General features: G+C 45.4%; 1 protein-coding gene across 2 annotated transcripts in view; it reads left to right on the forward strand.

Moving 5' to 3' along the window:
- Window positions 1-803: 803 nt before the first annotated feature.
- The window catches only part of PTPN22 (protein tyrosine phosphatase non-receptor type 22), a 57241-nt gene continuing 36208 nt past the window's right edge, over window positions 804-21836 (forward strand). Inside the window, exons 1-11 of one of the 2 annotated variants that reach the window (XM_002715418.6) lie at window positions 804-1061; window positions 11709-11817; window positions 12111-12187; window positions 12310-12405; window positions 12856-12894; window positions 14374-14445; window positions 14537-14596; window positions 15557-15699; window positions 16045-16111; window positions 16883-16960; window positions 19877-19963. In XM_002715418.6, coding sequence (XP_002715464.2) covers window positions 975-1061; window positions 11709-11817; window positions 12111-12187; window positions 12310-12405; window positions 12856-12894; window positions 14374-14445; window positions 14537-14596; window positions 15557-15699; window positions 16045-16111; window positions 16883-16960; window positions 19877-19963 — 915 coding nt within the window. In that variant the 5' untranslated portion in view covers window positions 804-974. The remainder of the gene's footprint in view (window positions 1062-11708; window positions 11818-12110; window positions 12188-12309; window positions 12406-12855; window positions 12895-14373; window positions 14446-14536; window positions 14597-15556; window positions 15700-16044; window positions 16112-16882; window positions 16961-19876; window positions 19964-21836) is intronic. The other variant, XM_008264644.5, reaches the window with a different exon arrangement.

The raw sequence follows: 21836 nt of genomic DNA on the forward strand, positions 1-21836 counted from the left end.
ACCGGCGCCCATATGGGATGCCAACACTGCAGGTGGCAGCTTTACCTGCTACGCCACAGCGCCGGCCCTGGGTTTGGGTGTTCTCACCCTGACCTGGACACGAGTGGGGTTGTCTGCATTGATGAGGGAGCTCGCGCAGACAGAACTACATAGGCCTTTTCCACAGCAGCCTGCTTGTCGGCCGAAACACCGCATGCCCACTGTAGCTTTTCCAAGACAGTGGCTGCAAAGTGCAAGTGTCTTCAGGTTTTCTGCCCTAAAGGCTACACTGTTGTCAGGAGGTGGCTGTGGCTGACTGTCCTCTCTTTTTTTCCTTTACAGTTTGCCAGCTGCCTTTGGTTCATCCAAAAAGAGAATCTGAGTTCCATAGGGCAGATGAAAAGGTTCTGGATAGAAACGTCTTCTCTAATGAACACGTGGCCACTGCTCACGGTGATGAGAGACCCTGGGGGTGCAGTCCCCACTCCACCCAGCGCCTGTCTCCTCTTCCCCGCCCAAGCGAACTTGGAGTTTTTTCGCGGCCATGAGGAAGCAAGGTGTCACCGAGCCCTGGAGAGCCGGGAGAGGCAGCCCTCCTGGATGAGAGCCGCCATTCTGCCTTCGGGAAGCAAGCCCAGGGGTGAATGTTGCTTCATCCAGGATGATGGCGCCGAGGCCTCATGAGAGCCCCCATTTGACGTTCCGCTCAGCTTCTGTTTTGTGAAAAACTTGAACGGCACCCGGGGTTCGTTTGTGGAGAAGGAAGGCGCTAGGGCCCCCGGGAGTGCGAAGTCGGCGTGGTTCTGTGACCACAGAGGCCGGTTGCGTACTAATTTCCTCCAGAGCTTGCGATGCAGTCAGTAAAACCACAGCCTGCAGCACGCTCGGCTCGGCGGCAGCAGCGGCGGCGTGCCGGGAAGGGGGTCTCGGCCATGACACACATCTGACATGCCCTCCCCCAGGCCCCTCGGAGACGGTTTCTCTCGCTCTGCAGCATGGACCAGAGAGAAGCTCTGCAGAAGTTCCTGCACGAGGCCCAAAGCAAGAAAATCCACAAAGAGGAATTGGCCGATGAGTTTCTGGTGAGTGCCGTGTGTGCGGCTCTCGGGGCTCGGCACACACTCTTTGCTGGAGTAGGTCTCTCCAACTCCACTAGACCAGCCTGCATGGGACAGAGGGTCAGGTCTAAAGGGGACGAAGGAAACTTAGAATAGAAGGTTGACTTTCCTGAGTGGTGTGTGTGTGTGTGTGTGTGTGTGTGTGTGTTAGGGATTTTCTCAAAACTACTGGCTTTGATATTTTCTGGTTAGCTGTTCGGTTTGACCAAGAATCCTACAGAAGACATATAAAACTGTAGATGTATAAATGCTCTTGTTACAGCACTCTGTGAATTCCCCAGGACCTGCCTTGTGCTGTATGCTTCAACTTGCTGATTCTAATTAAGACTCAGAGGAGACAGACTGAGATGAACTTCAAGGAACAACACGTTTTTTGAGTCTCCCCAGGGGATTCTGTTTGGATGACACAGGGTTTTGAAGAGCATCGAAACTACCCACTGTCACGTTGCCTTTTTTCTTTTCCCTACTAAATAATAATAATAATAATAATAGTAATATCAGAGCACGTGGTTTTGCAACAGGCTTTCCCTAACTTTTTCTGGTTGGAGAGGTGGAACCGGCAGGGTGGAGAGGATAAGACAGCAGAGGACATGGAGAGAAGACAGATGGCTTCGGGTCAGGAGACTTTGAGTGGCAGCCGGGTAGGCCCCATTCACCCCATACTCTGGCACGTCAGGCAACACAGGGTGCCTGATATCCCATGTATTTTGGAATACTTCCGTCTGGTGTTTTAGAGGCATAAGAAATGTAAACCTGAACTCTTCAGCTATGAAGAAGTGGAAGACTCAGGAGAAGTGAAATGTAAAACCTGGAATTAAATCGTAATTCTGTCACCAAACAGATTATTCCCTATTTGGCATGTTCTCTAATCTCCCTAGAAGTTTCTGGTTTCTGGCTTCCAGGATGAAGAGAATACTATGTGTCTTAGCTATCCTTGCAGGTGATTAAATATCAATATCAATAGTAACAGTAATGGCAACAGTTAAATGTGCTTATCGCTCAGTTGTATTTTTGGAGCACCTACTATGTACCAAGTCCAATTCTAGGCATTGGGGATACGGTATAAGATGATACAGAATAAGATGAACAGACCTTCGCCCTCATGGAGCTGCCATTCTAGGACTAAGGAGCAGAAGTAAAATCACTCTGTGATGTCTCAAGCAACTAGAACTTATACATGAGTGTCATCATCATGTAGGAAACCCCTCTGCCAGCTCAGCTTGGATAATAACATGGCCTCATGAAAAATGTGCTCTCAGTGCCGCTGGCCAGGCGGGCCGAGACCCTCTGGGTAGATTTGCCAGAGAAGAAAGGAGGAGGCCAGAGAAGAAAGGAGGAGGCAGGCCTGGCCCATGTCAGGTGCCTGCCCTTGGACCGGAATTCCTGGGCTAAATTCATCCAAGGCATAAAAACAGACAGTGGGCCCTGTCTTGTTTGGGTTGTGTTATTAGTAGTAGTGTATCGCACCCCTAACAGTTTACCTTTTCTTACTTCTGGTCATTGTACTCGTTCACCAGATTCTAGCAGCCAACTCTTAACAGATTTTCCTGCCTCCAGATTTGCCCCACTGGGGTCTGCTATCTGCTCCACACCCAATGATCTTTCAGTAATACAAGTCTGGTCCTTCTTTCCCCTACTTAAAAATCTTTCTCTTTCTCTTTCTCTCACTCTCTCTCTCTCTCTCAAAATTTATGTATTTACTTTAAAGTCAGAGTTACACAGAGAAAGGAGAGGCAGAGACAGAGAGAGGTCTTCCATCCACTGGTTCACTTCCCATTGGCTGCAACGGCCTGAGCTGTGCCTACAGGAAGCAAGGAGCCAGGAGCTTCTTCCGGGTCTCCCACGCGTGTGCAGGGGCCCAAGGACGTGGGCCATCTTCTACTGCTTTCCCAGGCCACAGCAGAGAGCTGGATCAGAACTGGGATGCCAGCACTGCAGGCAGCAGCTTTATCTGCTATGCCACAGTGCCGGTCCCTTAAAAAACTCTTTATTGTTTGTGGTTTTTTTTTTTTTTTTTTTTTTTTTTTTTTTAAGCCACTTAAAGTTGTGAGATCTAACACACTTTTAGAAAAGCACATAAATCATGTGAGTATAATTGCAAAACAGCCATCAGCACAGCTGGCACTCAGGTCAAGGGCCTGCAAAAGTTTGTGGAAAAAAAATTAAACAGTAAGTTTGCTTTGAGGCAAAAAAAAAAAAAAAAAAAAAAAGTTGCAGGGGCCGGTGCTGTAGCACATTAGGTTAATTCTCTTTCTGCAGCACCAGTATCCCATATGGGTGGCAGTTCAAGTCCTGGTTGCTCCTCTTCCAATCCAGCTCTCTGCTGTGGCCTGGGATAGCAGTAGAAGATGGTCCAAGTCCTTGGACCCCTGCATCCATGTGGGAGGAAGCTAAAGAAGCTCCTTGCTCCTGGCTTTGGATTGACTCAGCTCTGGCCATTGCAGCCATTTGGGGAGTGAACCAGTAGTTGGAAGACCTTTCTCTCTGTCTCTCCCTCTCACTGCTTGTAACTCTACCTCTCAAATAAAGAAATAAATAAAAATTACATAGAAGAACACTGTCAGATCCCAGAAATCCAGGGTAAATCCCTTCCCCATCCCCCACTCCTGCTCCACCCTGTCCTGTTCTTCCCCAGGGATATTCACCATGCTGACTTCTAGATTAATCACTTCCTTGCTTTTCTAGCTCCTGATGTTAAGGCCCTTGTTTTAGGAAGATGATTAAGTGGAATCTCACTGTTCACTGACTCATGTCCTCCAATGGAAAAGAGTCTTGCCCTCCCTCAGCCCCACCTAACGGTTCAGCTGAGACACCAGAGGGCTAGATTTGGGGGAACAGAGGGGTGGTAGACAGGGCCAAATGGTGTGCTGGGGCAAGGTGGACACAGCCATGTGAGGGCTTTCTACCTCGTCACGTCCATAGCCTACCTAAGCTCTTTTTTTTTTTTTTTTTTTTTTTTTGACAGGCAGAGTGGACAGTGAGAGAGAGAGACAGAGAGAAAGGTCTTCCTTTGCCGTTGGTTCACCCTCCAATGGCCGCCGGGGCTGGCGCACCGCGCTGATCTGAATGCAGGAGCCAGGTGCTTCTCCTGGTCTCCCATGGGGTGCAGGGCCCAAGTACTTGGGCCATCCTCCACTGCACTCCCCGGGCCACAGCAGAGAGCTGGCCTGGAAGAGGGGCAACCGGGACAGAATCCGGCACCCTGACTGGGACTAGAACCTGGTATGCTGGCGCCACAAGGCGGAGGATTAGCCTAGTGAGCTGCGGCGCCGGCCCCTACCTAAGCTCTTAAGATATTTTCCCAGGGTTTGATGTTCCTGAGGCTGGAGGACTGATTCCATGACCCAAAGGCCAATGGCTGGCCTAGATGGTGGTGCCTTGGTGTGAATCATCAAAAGGCATCTTGTGTGCACTTTAAGGTGCATTTTTTGTTTGCTGTCACTGCCAGAATAAATATGCCACATCACATTCTCAATCTCTCTCTCTCTCTCTCTATATATATATATATATATATATGCCACTCAAATAAACACAACAAATAAATAAATTTGAAAGAGAGAGAGGGTTCCGATGTGTTGGTTCACTCTCTAAAGGCCTGCAATGGCCAGGGCTTGACCTGGGGCAGAACTGGGAGCCCAGGGTCTGCATTAGCAGGAAGCTGAAGTCAGGAGCAGAGCCAGGAATCGAACCCAGGTCCTCCGATATGGGATGCAAATGTCAACCCTTAGGCTAAGTGCCTACTCCAACAGCCCAACTTTGATTTCTTTTTCCCATCCACCATGGAAGGACCAAGTTTTCTTTTTCTCTCTCGAAAATGCAAATTCGTATTATGTCTTCTGTAAAGTAACATAGTCCTTCCTCGCAAAGATATTGTGGTTTAGCACTTTCTTTTCCTTTTCTGTTCTCTTTGCACAATGGCCTTAACTCATTTGCTAGTTAAAAGAATTTATGTGGCCGGCACTGTTGCGTAGCTGATTTAGCTGCCACCTGCAGTGCCAGCATCTCATATGGGTACTGGTTCAAGTCCCGGCTGCTCCACTTCTTTTCTTTCTTTTTTATTTTTTTAAGATTTATTTTATTTATTTGAAAGGCAGTGCCTTTCCCAGGATACAGCAGAGAGCTGGATCAGAAGAGGAGCAGCCGGGACTTGAACTGGCACCCATATGGAATGCTAGCACCTCAGACCAGGGCATTAACCCACTGTGCCACAACGCCGGCCCCTGCTCCACTTCTGATTCAACTCTCTGCTATGGCCTTGGAAAGCAGTAAAAGATGGCCCAGGTGCTTGGGTCCCTGAACCCTCACGGGAGACCCAGAAGAAGCTCCTGGCTCCTGGCTTGGGATCGGCCCAGCTCCAGCTGTTGCAGCCATTTTGGGAGTGAACCAGTGGATGGAAGATCCACTGTCTTTGCCTCTGCCTCTGCCTCTCTCTAGCTCTGCTTTTCAAATAAACAAATACATCTTTAAATAAAACATACAAAATATATACATTTAAAAAACTTGCCAAGTCTTGCTTTTCCCCATTAAGAAAAAAAATGTATGAGGGCTCTTAAAAAATTTGTGGAAACAGGCCGGCGCCGCGGCTCACTAGGCTAATCCTCCGCCTAGCGGCGCCGGCACACCGGGTTCTAGTCCCGGTCGGGGCGCCGGATTCTGTCCCGGTTGCCCCTCTTCCAGGCCAGCCCTCTGCTGTGGCCAGGGAGTGCAGTGGAGGATGGCCCAGGTGCTTGGGCCCTGCACCCCATGGGAGACCAGGAAAAGCACCTGGCTCCTGGCTCCTGCCATCGGATCAGCGCGGTGCGCTGGCCGCAGCGCGCCTACCGCGGCGGCCATTGGAGGGTGAACCAATGGCAAAGGAAGACCTTTCTCTCTGTCTCTCTCTCTCACTGTCCACTCTGCCTGTCAAAAAAAAAAAAAAAAAAAAAATTTGTGGAAACACATATTAGGAAAAAAGATATGTCTGGATTTAAAATTTTTTGTGCCAGCATAAACTTATCTTTGTTTTTTTTTTTTTTAAAGGTTGATTTATTTATTTGAAAGAGTTACAAAGAGAGAGAGAGAGAGAGAGAGAGAGAGGTCTTCCATCCACTGGTTCCAGTCTCAAATATCCACGATGGCCAATGGCTGGCCTGGATGCTGGTGCCTGGTGAGAATCATGAAACCACAGTCACTTCCAGGCAGGTGCTCTACGCCTCCCACTCCTTGTACTTCCCCTCCCAGATTTCAGTCCCTACTTTCACTTTTTTTCTGAAAAAAAAAAAAAAAAAAGTGTTTCTTTACTTGAAAGGCAGAGTTAGAGAGAGAAGGGGGAAAAAGAGAGAGAGAGAGACAGAGAGAGGTCTTTCATCCACTGGTTCATTCCCCAAATGGCAGCAACAGCCAAGTCTGAGCCACACGGAAGCCAGGAGCCAGGAGCTTCCTGCATGTCTCCCACGTGGGTGGCAGGGGCCCAAGCACTGGGTCCACCCTCTGCTGCTTTCCCAGGCATATTAGCAGGGAGCTGGATCAGAAGTGGAGCAGCTGAGACTCAACCAGTGCCCATATGGGATGCGGGCGCTGCAGGTGGTGCTGGCCCCAGACTTATCCTTTCCTTCCATGTTCCCATGGACTTTTTTGTTTGTTTGTTTGTTTTTGACAGGTAGAGTGGACAGTGAGAGAGAGAGACAGAGAGAAAGGTCTTCCTTTGCTGTTGGTTCACCCTCCAATGGCCGCCACGGCCGGCGCACCACGCTGATCCGAAGGCAGGAGCCAGGTACTTCTCCTGGTCTCCCATGGGGTGCAGGGCCCAAGGACTTGGGCCATCCTCCACTGCCTTCCCGGGCCACAGCAGAGAGCTGGCCTGGAAGAGGGGCAACCGGGAGAGAATCCGGCGCCCCGACTGGGACTAGAACCTGGTGTGCCAGCGCCGCAGGCAGAGGATTAGCCTAGTGAGCCACAGCGCCGGCCCGAATTTCTCTTGATGGCGCCTTTTCCAGGGCCCTCACATCCCCGCCGTGGTTGGCCAAGAAGTATTTTTACCCTTTGACCTCTTTTCTTCCCACACCTCAGTCCACCCCAGGGTCGGTCCAGCTTTCTTTCTCCTTTGTTCTCTTGCTTCCCACTCACAGATTCCCCCTCTTCCAGTGCGGCCCCCCCCCCCCCACTCTTTGGTCTTTAATTCTGCTCTGTTTTGTGCACTGCTAGGGTGTGTGTGTGTGTGAGGGACCAGAGGTCTGGCAAGGAGAGGGGTGAATTAAGAAGGCGACCCTCACAGTGGTCTGCCTTTTTTTTTTTTTTTTGAAAGATTAATTTATTTATTTGAAAGTCAGAGTTACACAGAGAAAGAAGGAGAGGCAGAGAGAGAGGTCTTCCATCCACTGGTTCACTCCCCAATTGGCCACAATGGCCAGAGCTGTGCTGATCCAAAGCCAGGAGCCAGGAGCTTCTTCCGGGTCTCCTGCATGGGTACAGGGGCCCAAAGACTTGGGCCATCTTCTATTGCTTTCCCAGGCCACAGCAGAGAGCCAGATTGGAAGTGGAGCGGCCAGGACTCGAACCAGCGCCCATATGGGATGCCAGCACTGCAGGTGGTGGCTTTACCCGCTTCGCCACAGTGCCGGCACCATGGTCTGCCTTTAAAGTAAGATATCTTCGGGGAAAAATCTTCCACACTTTTCCAGGTTAACATTTCCGGTGAGATTTCCTGTATAATATTTTGCTTAAAGTGTCTTCCTTCATCATCCAGCCAGATGATGCCAGGAAGAGGAAGGGAGTTGGGGAAAGAATCCATTCTACCCATTGCAGAGGGTGGCAGTGATGGCAGCCAAACAAGTGTGAGTTCGGAACACCACATAACCTTTGTCTATGACATTTTAAATTAATTGAAATATACCTCACAAAAAGGACTTTGCCTATAGCATTCTCGCTGAAAAACATCAAAGCAAAAGAAATAAATAAAAACAGCATAACAAGGTGTATACACTGGGTTTGGTTCTGGAGATTTCTAGAAGGAACTGTTCTGGGGCTTGAGATGTTGTCAGCATCCCTGGGATCAATGACAACTTGAGAGTGATGATTCTGCAGGTGCCTGAGAGCAGAGAGAGCCGAAAACCTGGTGTCGCTTCCCCAGAAGTACTCCACAGCTGTCACATGCCTGCACCATGTCCAGCGAGTCCTCTTGAAGCCATCTCAGTGTGATGCTGTATGCTGTATGCTCAGCATCTCCTCCCCCAAATCCAGTCCTGAAAATCGCAAGAATTCAAACTATGGAAAGAGACTAGGATTGAAGAATTTACTTAATCTCTCACATTCCTGCTTTACAAGAGGTCACCTGTGTCTCATAAAATTCTAGAAACAGAAAGAAGGGTTACTGGAACAATACAGGCTGGTACTCGTGGTCCAACAAATAAGCAAGCATTGGCTGTCAGTTCCATTGGCATTCTTAATTGTAAAAAGCTTACACTCCTAAACCCGGAGTTACTATAGTAAAGTAATGTCCCATTTATTATTTAGGAGGTATCAGTTTAATTAAATTCCACATATTTGGCAATTCTTCCTGTTATGACTCTCAGCGAACAAACATGTTATGCTACACTTGATCTTGGCCGAAAGGCCAAGAAGCCATCAAGAAAAATATTATGATCCCAATGTTTTTCCTCTCCTTGAAGATTCAATCACCAAGTTATTATCATTGGATCTTTCTCCTTCCCCACCCATTTTTTTCAAGCACTTAAGTCTCCTTAAGTGAACGGCTACGGATAGATTTCTTTATCTTCAGCTGTCCCATAATCGGCGAATAGTAATATGGGAAAGTTAGCCTGGGGTCCAACTAAGGAGAGACTGACACACCTGGCGGCAGAGTTTGGATTTTTTTTTTTCCAGCAGCAAAAGTGATTCACTGAAGTTGTTTGGAGTATGGGAAAGATGAGGAGATCAGTGTTTTAGTAAATACTCGTGTAATTATGCCCAGTGGATCTGAATGGAGAGAGAAACGTGTGATGATGACTCAAGAAGTCACGTAGCAGTTCGTGATTTAAGGGAAAGAAACTGAACTCAGGTATCTGCAGTGAGCATAGTTTCAAACGCAGCGAGTCTGATGCTCTAGGAAACTCCAGTGGAAATTTCGAGGACCGCGTTAGGAATTCAGGGCTGGAGCTGAGTAGTAATTGGAAATGTCTCCAATAGGGACTGGAAATCGAATTTTTGAATTAGTTAAATAAGTCAACAAGTACTTGGTATGTCTTCAAAAAGAGATACGATAACTCTGAGCAATTTATATATAGTGAGAGAAGAGCAGAGAGCTGGGACTTTAACTTTGGAACTTTGGGTACTCTCAATTAGAAGACAGAAAAGGGTAGAGTGTCAGTAAGAAAGCATAGGAAGTGAGGGGGGTGAACCAACGGAAGGAAGACCTTTCTCTCTGTCTGTCTGTCTCTCTCTCTCTATCTATCTATCTAGCTCTGTCAAATTAAATAAATAAATAAATAAATAAATAAATAAAATAAAGAAAGCGTGGGAAGTGAGAAGGAGAAGTCAGAGGAGAACCAAAGTGGCTAGGCTGATAAGGGCCAGGCAAAGAGGAAATGTCAGGGTGGAAGTTACAGACTGACACAGCTGGTTACACCTCCACTTGTGATGCAAACATCAGTTCGAGACCCAGCTGCTCCACTTCTGATCCAGCTTCCTGCTCATGCATCTGAGAGGCAGCAGCTGCCAGTCCAAGTCCTTGGGCCCCTACCACCCATGGGGGAGACCTAGTGGAGTTTGTGGCTCCTGGACCGGTGCGTGGGAGATTCTCCCTCTGTCTCTCCTTCTTTCTCTGTCACACTGACTTTCAAATAAATAAAGAAATCTTTCGGGGCCAGCGTTGTGGCACAGCGGGTTAACGCCCTGGCCTGAAGCACCAGCATCCCATATGGGTGCCAGTTCTAGTCCTGGCAGCTCCTCTTCCAATCAGCTCTCTGCTGTGGCCTGGGAGAGCAATAGAAGATGGCCCGAGTCCTTGGGCCCCTGCACCTGCGCTCGAGACCCGGAGGAAGCTCCTGGCTCCTGGCTTCGGATCAGCACAGCTCTGGCCATTGTGGCCAGTTGGGGAGTGAACCATTGGATGGAAGACCTCTCTCTCTCTCTCTCTCTGTATTTCTGACTTTCAAATAAATAAATAAATAGAGAGAAAGAAAGAGAGAGAGAGAGAGAGAAAAAAAGAGAGAGAGAGAAAGAAAGAAGGAAGGAAGGAAAGAAGGAAGGAAGGAAGGAAGGAAAAGAAAGAAAGAAAGAAAGAAAGAAAGAAAGAAAGAAAGAAAGAAAGAAAGAAAGAAAGAAAGAAAGAAAGAAGGAAGGAAGGAAGGAAGGAAGGAAGGAAGGAAGGAAGGAAAAGAAAGAAAGAAAGAAAGAAAGAAAGAAAGAGAGAAAGAAAGAAAGAGAGAAAGAGAGAAAGAGAGAGAGAGAGAAAGAAAGAAAGAGAAGGAAATCTTTCGACAGTTAGTTTGGCTGGATACATAATTCTACAATGAAAAAAAATGTCAAGAAGAAGGAAGTCAAAGAGAATGAAGAGTGGTTGATGCCGAGAAATCTAGCCACAGGAGGTAATTAATGCTAATTATGTGGCCAATTCACTGTAAAGTCATGGGAAAATAAGGGGAGTTATTTTCTTTAGTTTAAGTCAACAAGTGTTTCTACTGATTATCACAGATGTCCCTCCCTTTCATCTTTTGCAAATTGAGTAAATCTTCACCAAAGTCAGATCTGGTAGATGCAGTGTCTTTGAATGAAAGAGAGATTTAAAAAAAAAAAAAAAAAATCCGAGATAGGATGGATTGCTAACAATAAGCCTAGGAGGAACTATCAGTTGCCCTGACCCCAAGTTTTGGTCTACAGTATAGTACTGGAAAATGAGGATATGTGTAAAGTGTTGCTTCACTATCTTGAGGAATCTTGCCAAGCAACAGAGTGCGATGTTGTTTAAAGATTTAGGAGCAGGCTTAAAGTTTGGGTTACATTTAAAAAATGACTCCCTTTGGAACTGAAATCTTTGAAAATTTACTAGATACAGAAAGTTTTGTTGTTGTTGTTGTTTTTAGTTTTTTTATCTTTTTTGTTTTTTTCTTTTCATTTTTTCTTTTTTTCTTCTTTTTTGTTTTTTTTTTCTTTTTCTTTCTTTTTTTTTCTTTTTTAGATATAGAAAGATTTTATTCAGCTTACGCTCATATCTGCTTGGGGAGTCGGGGTGCAAACAGTCATCTAAAGTAAAAAACAAAAGCAAACAAAAAACTTAATGGAACCGAATAACTCACCGCTGACCATTGAACTAAGTAGCAGCTGTAAAGGAAGTGAACCAAACTTTTAATATTTTTCCATTGGGTGGAGTATATAGCTTGCTCACAGAAGACTTCTGGTCTTTAAAATATGTCTGTTTCACCTCTGAGTTTCAGCTGTCCGCGGCTCAGCGGCAGTGGAATCTTTTCACTTCTCCAAACGTCCATGTGCTCTAGGGCTTCGCCCCGAACAGCGGCAGCCCCCGCGAAGGCTCCCAGGATTGACATGCAGTGTTCGGCCGTGAAGCAGGAGAGCCCTTGAGGGAGAGCTTCTTACCTCCTTTTTCTAAAAGTGATTATTCTTGAAATTTTATTACAGAAGCTGAAAAGGCAATCCACCAAGCATAAGACAGACAAAACCTTCCCCACAACTGTGGCTGAGAGGCCCGCGAATCTCAAGAAAAACAGATATAAGGATATTTTGCCCTGTAAGTTCCATTTCTCCTAATAAACTTGTCCCCTTTCCCAAATTCAATCATTCCTAGCTCTCTCTGCCTATCATTCGCTGTTCCCAGTCTCGGAACAGACTGATTCTCTGGTCTGCAAGATTAAGCATGAGCAAATTCGTTTGCGCTACTTATGACTGCAGGAGTATTCACCCATCCATCCATCCACTCACTCACTCACTCACTCAGTCTTCAAACAGAGGCACCCACTGTTCACACCGTTGGGCCCTGACCAAGCCCTCTAAATCACACCGCGTGTTTCTTTTGTGTTATAGATGATCATAGCCTAGTCGAGCTATCCCTGATAACCTCTGATGAGGATTCCAGCTACATCAATGCCAGCTTCATTAAGGTACACTGGAGGGAAACAGAAAGCCTTCCGTATCTCTGTAGGTGCTTGGAAAGGTGACTGGGAGAAGACCTGTGGGAAGGCTATGGTTTATTGCATCTCCTGTGATTTCCCTTCCTGTGTAGGGGGTTTATGGACCCAAGGCTTACATTGCCACCCAGGGTCCCTTGCCTACAACCCTGCTGGACTTCTGGAGGATGGTTTGGGAACACAGCGTGCTGGTGAGTGCAGAGTGGCGCTTACTACTTTGTTTTCGAGTTCTCAAGGAGGGAAGCTGTCAGCAGGTGTGATGGGGGTTTCCTGTCTATTAAAACCGGTGCTTTTATTTTTTTTTTATTTTATTTTTTTACAATCGACTACTGGAGCTACAGGTTTCAGGCATCTTTTAGTCAAAATTACAATGTCATTATTGTTCAAGGAAATGAAAGTTCACACGTTGCCTGCCTCATTGGGTGACAAGAATGTACTGATTTGAATAGAGAAAGGGGAAGTGAGTTCAGAAAGAAGAAGAGTAAGAGCAACGCTCTACCACTTATCAGGATTTCTTTTTTGGTTGAAAAGCAAATCCAAATAGAAGAAGGATGATTAACCCTTTCTGACCCCGGAACCTATTTCCTAGCTGCTCTTCTGACCTGATAGGTGTTGACGTTTCTGTCTGTTTCATCCCCCAGATTATTGTCATGGCGTGTATGGAGTTTGAGATGGGAAAGGTGAGTTGCTTTCTAGTACCCGCTGATCTACAGGTGAAGGGGAGAAGAAAGAGACAGGGCAACCAGCAGCAGGAATTCTCTCCTTCAGTGAGGTTGGGTAAAAATGGCCATCTCCTAGCTTTCAGTTAGGGAATTCCACATGACGAAGAATTCTTATTATCTATTTTCTCAGTGTGTCCTGCTTTTAAAAAATGACCATTCACTTTCCCATTTCTATTGATCAGATATCTTTTAACTTTCTGTGAGAGCTTCAGATCCTGAGCTGGCCAGCATGCCATCCACTAGCTGCCTTTAGCTCTTAAGTACTGAAGAGACTGACAGAGTGACCAAGGAACTCAGTTACTTTACTATAATCTCAACTGATTTAAAAGTTGATCATCAATTCAGTTATTGGAAAACTTTAAGTATGTTTGAAACAACTGGAGTATGTGAAACTTTTCTCTTTAAGATTTGTTTATTTGAAAAGCAGAGTTACCAAGAAAGAGAGAGAGAGAGAGAAATGGGAAACGGAAGAGAGAAAGATCTTCCATCAGCTGGTTCACTCTCCAAATGGCCACAAAGCTGGGGCTGGTGTGCAGGCTAAAGGCAAGAGTAGAATTCCAATCGAATCTCCAAAGGGTGGCAGAAGCCTGAGTCCTTGAACCACATTCCACTGCCTTCCCAGGCACATTAGCTGGAAGCTGGATTGGAAGCAGAGCAGCCAGGACTCAAACTGGAGCTCTGATACGGGATGCCTGCATTGCAGGCAGTGGCTTAACCCAGCACCCCACAATGCCAGCCACTATGTGAAATATTTGAGCTATGAATTTTATGAAATCTAAATGGAAATGAAAGTATTTCCAATGAAAATTTTAGCATTCTGAGATGAGCTGTAAACATAAAGCACTAGGTTTTAGAGATTTAATTTTAAAAATGGTAAAATATGTAATATGTGGTTGATGTCAATTACACGTTGAAATTTTTTAAGATCTGTATATTAAGCTAAGATATTCTATTAAAGTTAATTTCACTGTTTTCATTTTTGAATGTGGCTTGGAAAATTTAAAATTGCGTGTGTGGCTCACATTGTATTTTTACTGGACATCACTGTTCTGACTTGCTTGTTGCTATTCTGAGTTGACAATTTAAATCAACAAATCAAGGAAACTTGGTATTTCACTTAACTCGGGCCACTGTTTTAGTAGACATTTGATTTCCATTAGTCCTGCTGAAATATTGAAAGTAAGCCAAAGATCTCGAATTCCACGTTTTTAGACTTGTAGGAAGTCTGTAATTTCTATATCCGTTACTTTTGCTTTCCCGTGCTTGGAGCTCCCAGGCCGTGGTGCTGGGGTGGAAGCCCATGGGATTACAAAACCCTGAGCTGAGGTGAAGGACCTGAATCTGCTTGTGAGGAAGCAAGTGGGATTTATTTCTGAAAAGAGACTGCAGTGTATGGAGGGAAACAGGGCCGTAACTGCGTTCTGCTTTGTGCAACAGAGAAAGTGCGAGCGCTACTGGGCTGAGCCAGGCGAGACGCAGCTGCTGGTCGGCCCCTTCTCGGTGTCCTGTGTAAGTACCATCGGCACACCGTGGCCCAGCCAAGGCTCCGGGAGCTCCTGGACAGAGAGCTTGACTGATATTGTAATCTTCTTCTGCTTAGGAAGCTGAAAGAAGGAAATCTCATTATATAATCAGGACTCTGAAAGCCAAGTTCAACGGGGTAAGTATAGAATGGGAGAGATGAACTCAAAAGCCTTCGGAGAGCAGGCAGGTAGATCCGTGTGTGTGACTCAGGCGAGACGTAGGGCTCTGGACAGTGCTGGGGCCTTGGATGTCCTGAGTCACTCTTCGTATTCTGAAGAGACCTTTGGTGTGATCTGTGCTCCCAAATCTATTCCACACCATGACACACATTTAAAATAATATCTGTAGGGTGAACAGAGGTTGGGCAGTGAGTAGGGACTGGGAATCAATCTGTGAGCTCAGACTGCCCTGAGCCCCCCCTCCCCATCCTCTCCCAAGGCAGGGATTTAATATAGCAGCGTGCCTGTGATTCATTTGAGGCACCCCATCTGGGGAGACTTCATTTGGGCTGTGTTCATAGCTAACTTCCTCTTGTGAGTGGGACAGATGGGGACAAGCCAATAGTGAGTGACCTTAAATTGCCTTTAATCAAAAAATTTATTTAATTTATTTGAAAAAGAGAGTTGCAGAGAGAGTGGAAGAGAGACAGAGAGAGAGAAAAAGACCTTCCAGCCATTGGTTCATTCCCCAGATGGTTGCAACAGTCATGGCTGGGACAGACCAAATCCAGGAGCTTCTTCTGGGTCTCCCACGTGGGTGGCAGAGGCCCAAGCACTTGGGCCATTTTCTGTGGTTTTCCCAGGTGCATTAGCAGGAAGCTGGATGGGAAGTGGAGCAGCCAGGACTCAACCCAGTTCATATACTGGATGCTGGCCTTAGCAGGCAATGACTTTAACCACTACAACCATGATGCTGGCCCCAAATTGCTTTTAATTGTTGTCAAAAAGCATTTGGTTATCTGAGATCCATAGAGAAGAAAGCAAAATAAATTGGAAAAAAAGATTCAGATGCAATCTAATAAGCCAGACTGATCTTTTGTAGAATGAGGTGGAGTCCTAAGCTTGAACTCTCCTTTTGTTCTGGCTATTTATTATAGGAAACCCGAACAATCTACCAGTTTCATTACAAGAACTGGCCAGACCATGATGTGCCTTCGTCTATAGACCCTATCCTGGAACTCATCTGGGACGTGCGTTGCTACCAAGAGGGCGACAGTGTTCCCATCTGCATTCACTGCAGGTATGATGCTGTGTGTTCCTCTCCTGCCGAGGATAAACCAAACATCAGAGTCTGGTCTGGACTCTGCAACTGTAACGGAAATGTCAACAGCAGAAACCAGCTGTAATAAACTCTGGTGAATTACGTGCAGGCAGTGCAGCTTTAGCGACCCCTGCCGTAAGAGGTTGGCAAGGCCCTGTCCTGAGGTTCAGTGTCACAAGAACAGACTTGCTCTGGGAAGTGGTAGGGCTTGAAACACAGTGCCACCAGGCTGCTTCCTCTCCAGATCTGCTGCTGAAATTTTCCAGCTCCCATCCGTGGCCCCCTCTCTGCAAGTACACATGCCACTGTGCTCTTTCGTTTCAGTGCTGGCTGTGGAAGGACTGGTGTGATCTGTGCCATTGATTATACGTGGATGTTGCTAAAAGATGGGGTGAGTTTCTCTCAACACGCCTTTCCTGTTTGCTTACTTTGGGCTTTCAGACTTCAGAATTGCTCGGTTTTTCAAAACATCTATCTTCATGATTCATCTTTTCTAGAAAATGCACTCGGAGACCCACTCTGCCAGGTGATTCATTAGTTCCTAAATTGTTGGTGCAGTCTCCACACAAGTAGCATCAGCATCACCTGAGAACTTGTTAGGAAAGCGAATTATTGTAATGGACTGAACCCCAGCTCCGAGGGCGGGGGCTGGAGGTGCGCTGATGGGCACCGGGTTTGAGAACCACTGCCTACAATGACACCTGCCCTTCCTTAGGTTAGCCAAACTGCTGCAGCAGATGCACTCATTTTTTTCACAATAAAATTTTGTGTTTCAATCTATAAACCACTTTTTAGTGCCGACTAAGAAATGGGAAGTTTAAAATGTGGACTCTACACCTGCCTGCCAACTCCCTTTATTTCAGGACACTCTCACACTTGGTCTCCACTGAGCCTTGTCCCTCAGTGTATATTCACTTTCAGATGTTTGATCACCCCATGGGAAATAATCCTGAAGAGTTTCTTCAATCTTTTCTGGGGAAAACCCAAGGCTCTAAATCATAGTGCATGTGATGAGAATCATCACTAGCTTTATAAATGCATTCCTTTTCTGCTAGATCCCATGTTAGGAGAACGGATGTCATGGAAGTACAACATTATAAGAAAGTGGTAATACTTTATGAATAAAACATCAGAGTGAATATGTTTCCCTTTTGTTTGATAGATAATTCCTGATAACTTCAGTGTTTTTAGTTTGATCCAGGAAATGAGAACCCAGAGACCATCACTAGTTCAAACTCAGGTATGGACGTGGTGAGTGGATCAAACACGTGTCTGTGTCTTGCTCTGTCTCTGTGTTGAATGGAAAGACGTCAAAAGCAGCTGCCTGCCCAAGATAACCAACATAATGTTTCTTATTTAAAAAGGGTGTTGAAAAAATTCAATAAGCTTGATTTAGTAGAAAGAAGTACCTGGGTCGTATTAACTTAAAATTTTATAGTAATAAATTCATCTCTGAAATCATAGAAATTTAGTGATTTATAATTTCTGCATCAGGAGGTGGTAACAGAATCTGGCAAATCCAGCCTATAGCTCATTTTAGGAAATACTAAAAAATAAAAACAAAACCAACCATATTCCTGTCACTTACAGATGCACATGGCGATTGTCACCATGCTTTCTTTTTTTAAAAGCTGAGTAAGCACCAGAATAACATTTTTTTAAAGAATTATTTATTATTTATTCGAAAGTCAGAGATACATAGAAAGAGGAGAGGCAGAGAGAGATCTTCCATCTGCCGGCTCACTCCCCAGTTGGCCACAATGGCTGGAGCTGTGCCGATCCGAAGCCAGGAGCTTCTTCCAGGTCTCCCACATGGGTGCAGGGGCCCAAAGCTTGGGCCATCTTCTACTGCTTTCCCAGGCCTCAGCAGAGAGCTGGATCAGAAGTGGAGCAGCCAGGACTCGAGCCGGCACCCATATGGGATGCCGGCACTGCAGGCAGCGGCTTTACCAGCTATGCCACAGCGCCAGCCCCCACTATTTTTCGGTAGTTTCATTTAGTCCTTATTGTATGCATACTTCAAAAAGAAATCACAATTATGCTATTTTATGGATCACAATTGCTGAGCCTACACCAAGATGCCCGCACTTCATTAGGAATCCTCTTTGCTTCTCTTGCTGGCCCAAATCTCTCACTGTCTACCGTATTAATTTCAACCATATTTCTACATCCACAGTTTAAAACACAGTTCTAAGTGGTTTCCATCCATAAGATAGAAATTGGCTGTCACCCTTCCATTCATTCATCAAATAATTTATTGATGTTTATTTTGGAACAGGCCCTTTTGATAATTTGTTAGAATTGCTTTTTACTATTTAAAGCACACATAAATGAACTTGCACATAGGGTTAAAGATAAAACAATTGACAGTGTCAGTTTAGATATTTTAATCTAGAGGTTGTGAATTGAAAGGGGAAAATAAAGAGCTGTTATAATATAGATTTATCTGTTCAGCCCACACAGGTTTTCCATTAATAGCTTATGGAAAAAATATATTTTTTCATGTGTTAACTGTAGGTGTATTCTATATTCCATCTGTGGGGGGGAAAGTTTATGTGAAATGGAAGCATTAGCTGGTTTAGTGTTATCAGACTTAAAAGAACATAACCCTTGTCAATGCATAAAAGACTCCAGGAAGTATACAGTCTAGTTATGTACACCGTAATTCCAAATGAATAAAACCACACCTCATTTCAGGAAAATTCCATTGCAGGCCTACTTCTAAGAGTTGGAAGACAGTTGAAAAAGACTTCGTATGTTGGTTTGTCATTGAGTAGCCAAACACATATTTTAACAGTTGTAGCTGCTTTTCCTGATACTACCATAACCACAAAAGGACGCTAAACCAGATGAACGCTTCCTGTCTGATGTTTCTGTCTTGACAAAAATAATGTATCCGTGGTTGTGTTGAGGGATACAGCTCTGCATGGTTCTACTAAAATTATCTTTAGAAAAAGGTGCTCTTTCTTTGAATAGGACTGTGTAAATTGTCAAGGAAGATCCTGAAGAGACCTATTCAGGGGGAAAGTAAAGCCAAAATCAAATGCCTCAGCAGATACAGTGGCAAAACATAGAGCAGGGAAAACCCACAAAGCTTATACTAGTAGATGTCTCATTTCTCTATGGTGAAATCCTTTTATAATCACACATTTTCAAACCTTATTTAGTGGTTTATTTTTCTTGGGTAAATTACTAGAACTAGAACAAAATTTTAGCAACTTGATCTAACTGCCCTAAACAGAATCAAAAGATCCCATTTCTAAGCCAAGTCCTGGAAATTAGTTCTGACTGACCTTGCACAAACAGTAACTAGGTACACAAGCCTAGCTGCTTTGTAGAGCAAGTGTGCAGATCGAGTTAAATAACATATATTAGAGCTATCTGTTGGGGCCGGCACTGTGGCATAGCAAGTAAAGCCACTGCCTGCAGTGCTAGCATCCCATATGGACACCGGTTCGAGACCTGGCTGCTCCACTTCCAATCCAGCTCCCTGCTATGGCCTGGGAAAGCAGTAGAAGATGGCCCAAGTCCTTAGGCCCCTGCACCCAGGAAGGAGACCTGGGAAGAAGCTCCTGGCTCCTGATCGGCCCAGCTCCAGCTGCTGCAGCCATTTGGGGAGTAAGCCAGCAGATGGAAGACCTCTCTCTCTGTGTCTCTCTTCCTCTGCTTCCATAACTCTGCCTTTCAAATAAATAAATAAATAAATCTTAAAAAAATTATAAAGCTATCTATCTGTATACCAGCCACTAACTACCTAGTCCTAGAAAAGATGAAGGTGGCTTACCAAAAAAATGCACCTAAGATGAAATTAATTATTAAAAATATGAGCAGAGAGAAAATAATTAGAAGGAAGATGGTGGAGGGGAAGATAAGTAGGAAAGTGGGTTAAGATATAAAAGAAGCATGCCATACTATCCTTGCACATTAGCTAGAGTTACAGACATTATTTAGCTATTTCTAGTAGCCTTAAGGTGCTTTGAAATCTGAAATGGGTTTTATAAACATGGGCTACTGTTATTAAATTTAATGACTTACGATGCTGGTCCTTTCAGTTCCGCCGTGTTAGTGTTTGATTGGAGTTCTTGTTACTGAAGTCTGGTTCTGTGCTTCACCAATATTTGTTTTTTCATTTGTTCCGGTTCACGACGATCCTCAGGAACAATATGAACTGGTCTACAGTGCTGTGTTGGAGCTGTTCAAGAGACACCTCGATGTCGTCAGAGATAAATACACCGGAACAGAGGTAGGGTCCAAACTGGATGTGCTGTCCAGTTTTTTTCTGTACTTGTGCTTGGTCACGGATCTCAGATTGGTTGTAGGACTTCCCTGATGTCACAGCTGAACTGCAGTGTCGGGTGTGCACAGGGCTGCACTGAAAATCTGTGAAGGACAAGTCAGTTTGAGGTGATTTAAGTCAGAGCATTGACCTCTTGGTTAACGTATTATGTACAATTGTCAGCTAATTTTAGTTTTTAAAGTTATACATTTATTTATAAGTCAATTACAGAGAGAGAGGGTGAGCCAGGAGCTTAAACTGGGTCACCCATGTGGGTTACAGGGGCCCAAGCACTCGGGCCATCGTCCACTGATTTCCCAGGTGTATTAGCAGGGAGCTGGATCAGAAGTGGAGCTGGCAGGACTCCAACTGGTGCCCATAAGGAACCAATGCTGTGGACGATAGCTTAACCTACTGCACCACAGCGCCAGCCCCTTCAGCCAAATTTAGAAACAACCTACTTACTGGGGAGTGAGAAAAAGGGCAGCATGTGGTCTGGTCCCATGTTTTGTTAGAAGTGAGAGTAACAAATAGAAAGTGAAGTCACAGTTGGGTGATTTTTCGGGCTACACTAGTCTTGTTGTCATTGCAGCTATTTGGAAAGTGAATCAGCAGATGGAAGACCTCTCTCTCTCTGTCTTTCCTTCTCTCTCTCTGTAGCTCTACCTCTCAAACAAATTTGAAAAATCATTAAAAAATTACTGATTTATCTTCCAGGGTATATTTAACATCTACATTTCCATTTTTAATATTATATTTTTATTATTAACCTGAAAACCTTCACTGAGGTTCTGCTGTTTTCTCAGCAGTAGAAATACAAAGTGTACAAGACATAGCCCCGATGATATCTCTCACCAGTTGAATGACGTAGCATGCCAACTCCTCAGCAAGACAGGTGGGAAAGGGAGAAGGGAGGAAAGCCAGACAAACTGGTGGGATGAGGGAGCTAATTAAGCATTTCTATAGTTAATGTCAGTTCCAAAGAGAAATGCTATGGGGAAGGCACATGACCTATAGTTGCTAGGAACTGTTACTTCATATTTGTGCCTATTTCATTGACTAGTATTCCCAAAACATCCCAATTTTATTTTATTTTATTATTTATTTATTTTTATTTATTTGACAGGCAGAGTTTGACAGTGAGAAAGAGACAGAGAGAAAGGTCTTCCTTCCGTTGGTTCACCCCGCAAATGGCCGCTACGGCTGGCGCTGCACCGATCTAAAGCCAGGAGCCAGATGCTTCCTCCTGGTTTCCTATGAGGGTGCTGGGCCCAAGTACTTGGGCCATCCTCCACTGCACTCCCTGGCCACAGCAGAGAGCTGGCCTGGAAGAGGAGCAACTGAGACTAGAACCCGGAGCCCACATGGGATGCCAGTGCTGCAGGCGGAGGATTAGCCAAGTGAGCCACGGCGCCAGCCCCCCAGTTTTATTTTTAATGACTTTGAGAGGCAGAGAGACAGAGACAGAGAACTCACATCCGTTGATTAACTCCCTCAAATGCTCATGACAGCCAGGGCTAGGCCAGGACCAAAGCTGGGAGCAGGGAACTCAATTCAGTGTCCCACATGGGTGCAGGAATCCAATTACTGGAGTCATCACCACTGCCTCCTGGGGTGGGGTAAGTTGGAGCCAGGAGCACTCTGGGACTGGCGCTGTAGCGTAGTGGGCTAAACCTCTGCGTACAGCACCAGCATCCCAAATGGGCGCCTGTTCGTGTCCTGGCTGCTTGTCTTCTGATCCAGCTTTCCCCTATGGCCCGAGAAAGGCCCAATTCTGTGGGCCCCTGCACCTACGTGGGAGACCCAGAAAGAGCTCCTGGTTCCTGGCTTCGGATCAGCT

This window comes from Oryctolagus cuniculus, chromosome 7 (assembly GCF_051225735.1).
Source record: "Oryctolagus cuniculus isolate XC-2025 breed Fujian yellow rabbit chromosome 7, ASM5122573v1, whole genome shotgun sequence".
Classification (NCBI taxonomy): Eukaryota; Metazoa; Chordata; class Mammalia; order Lagomorpha; family Leporidae; genus Oryctolagus; species Oryctolagus cuniculus.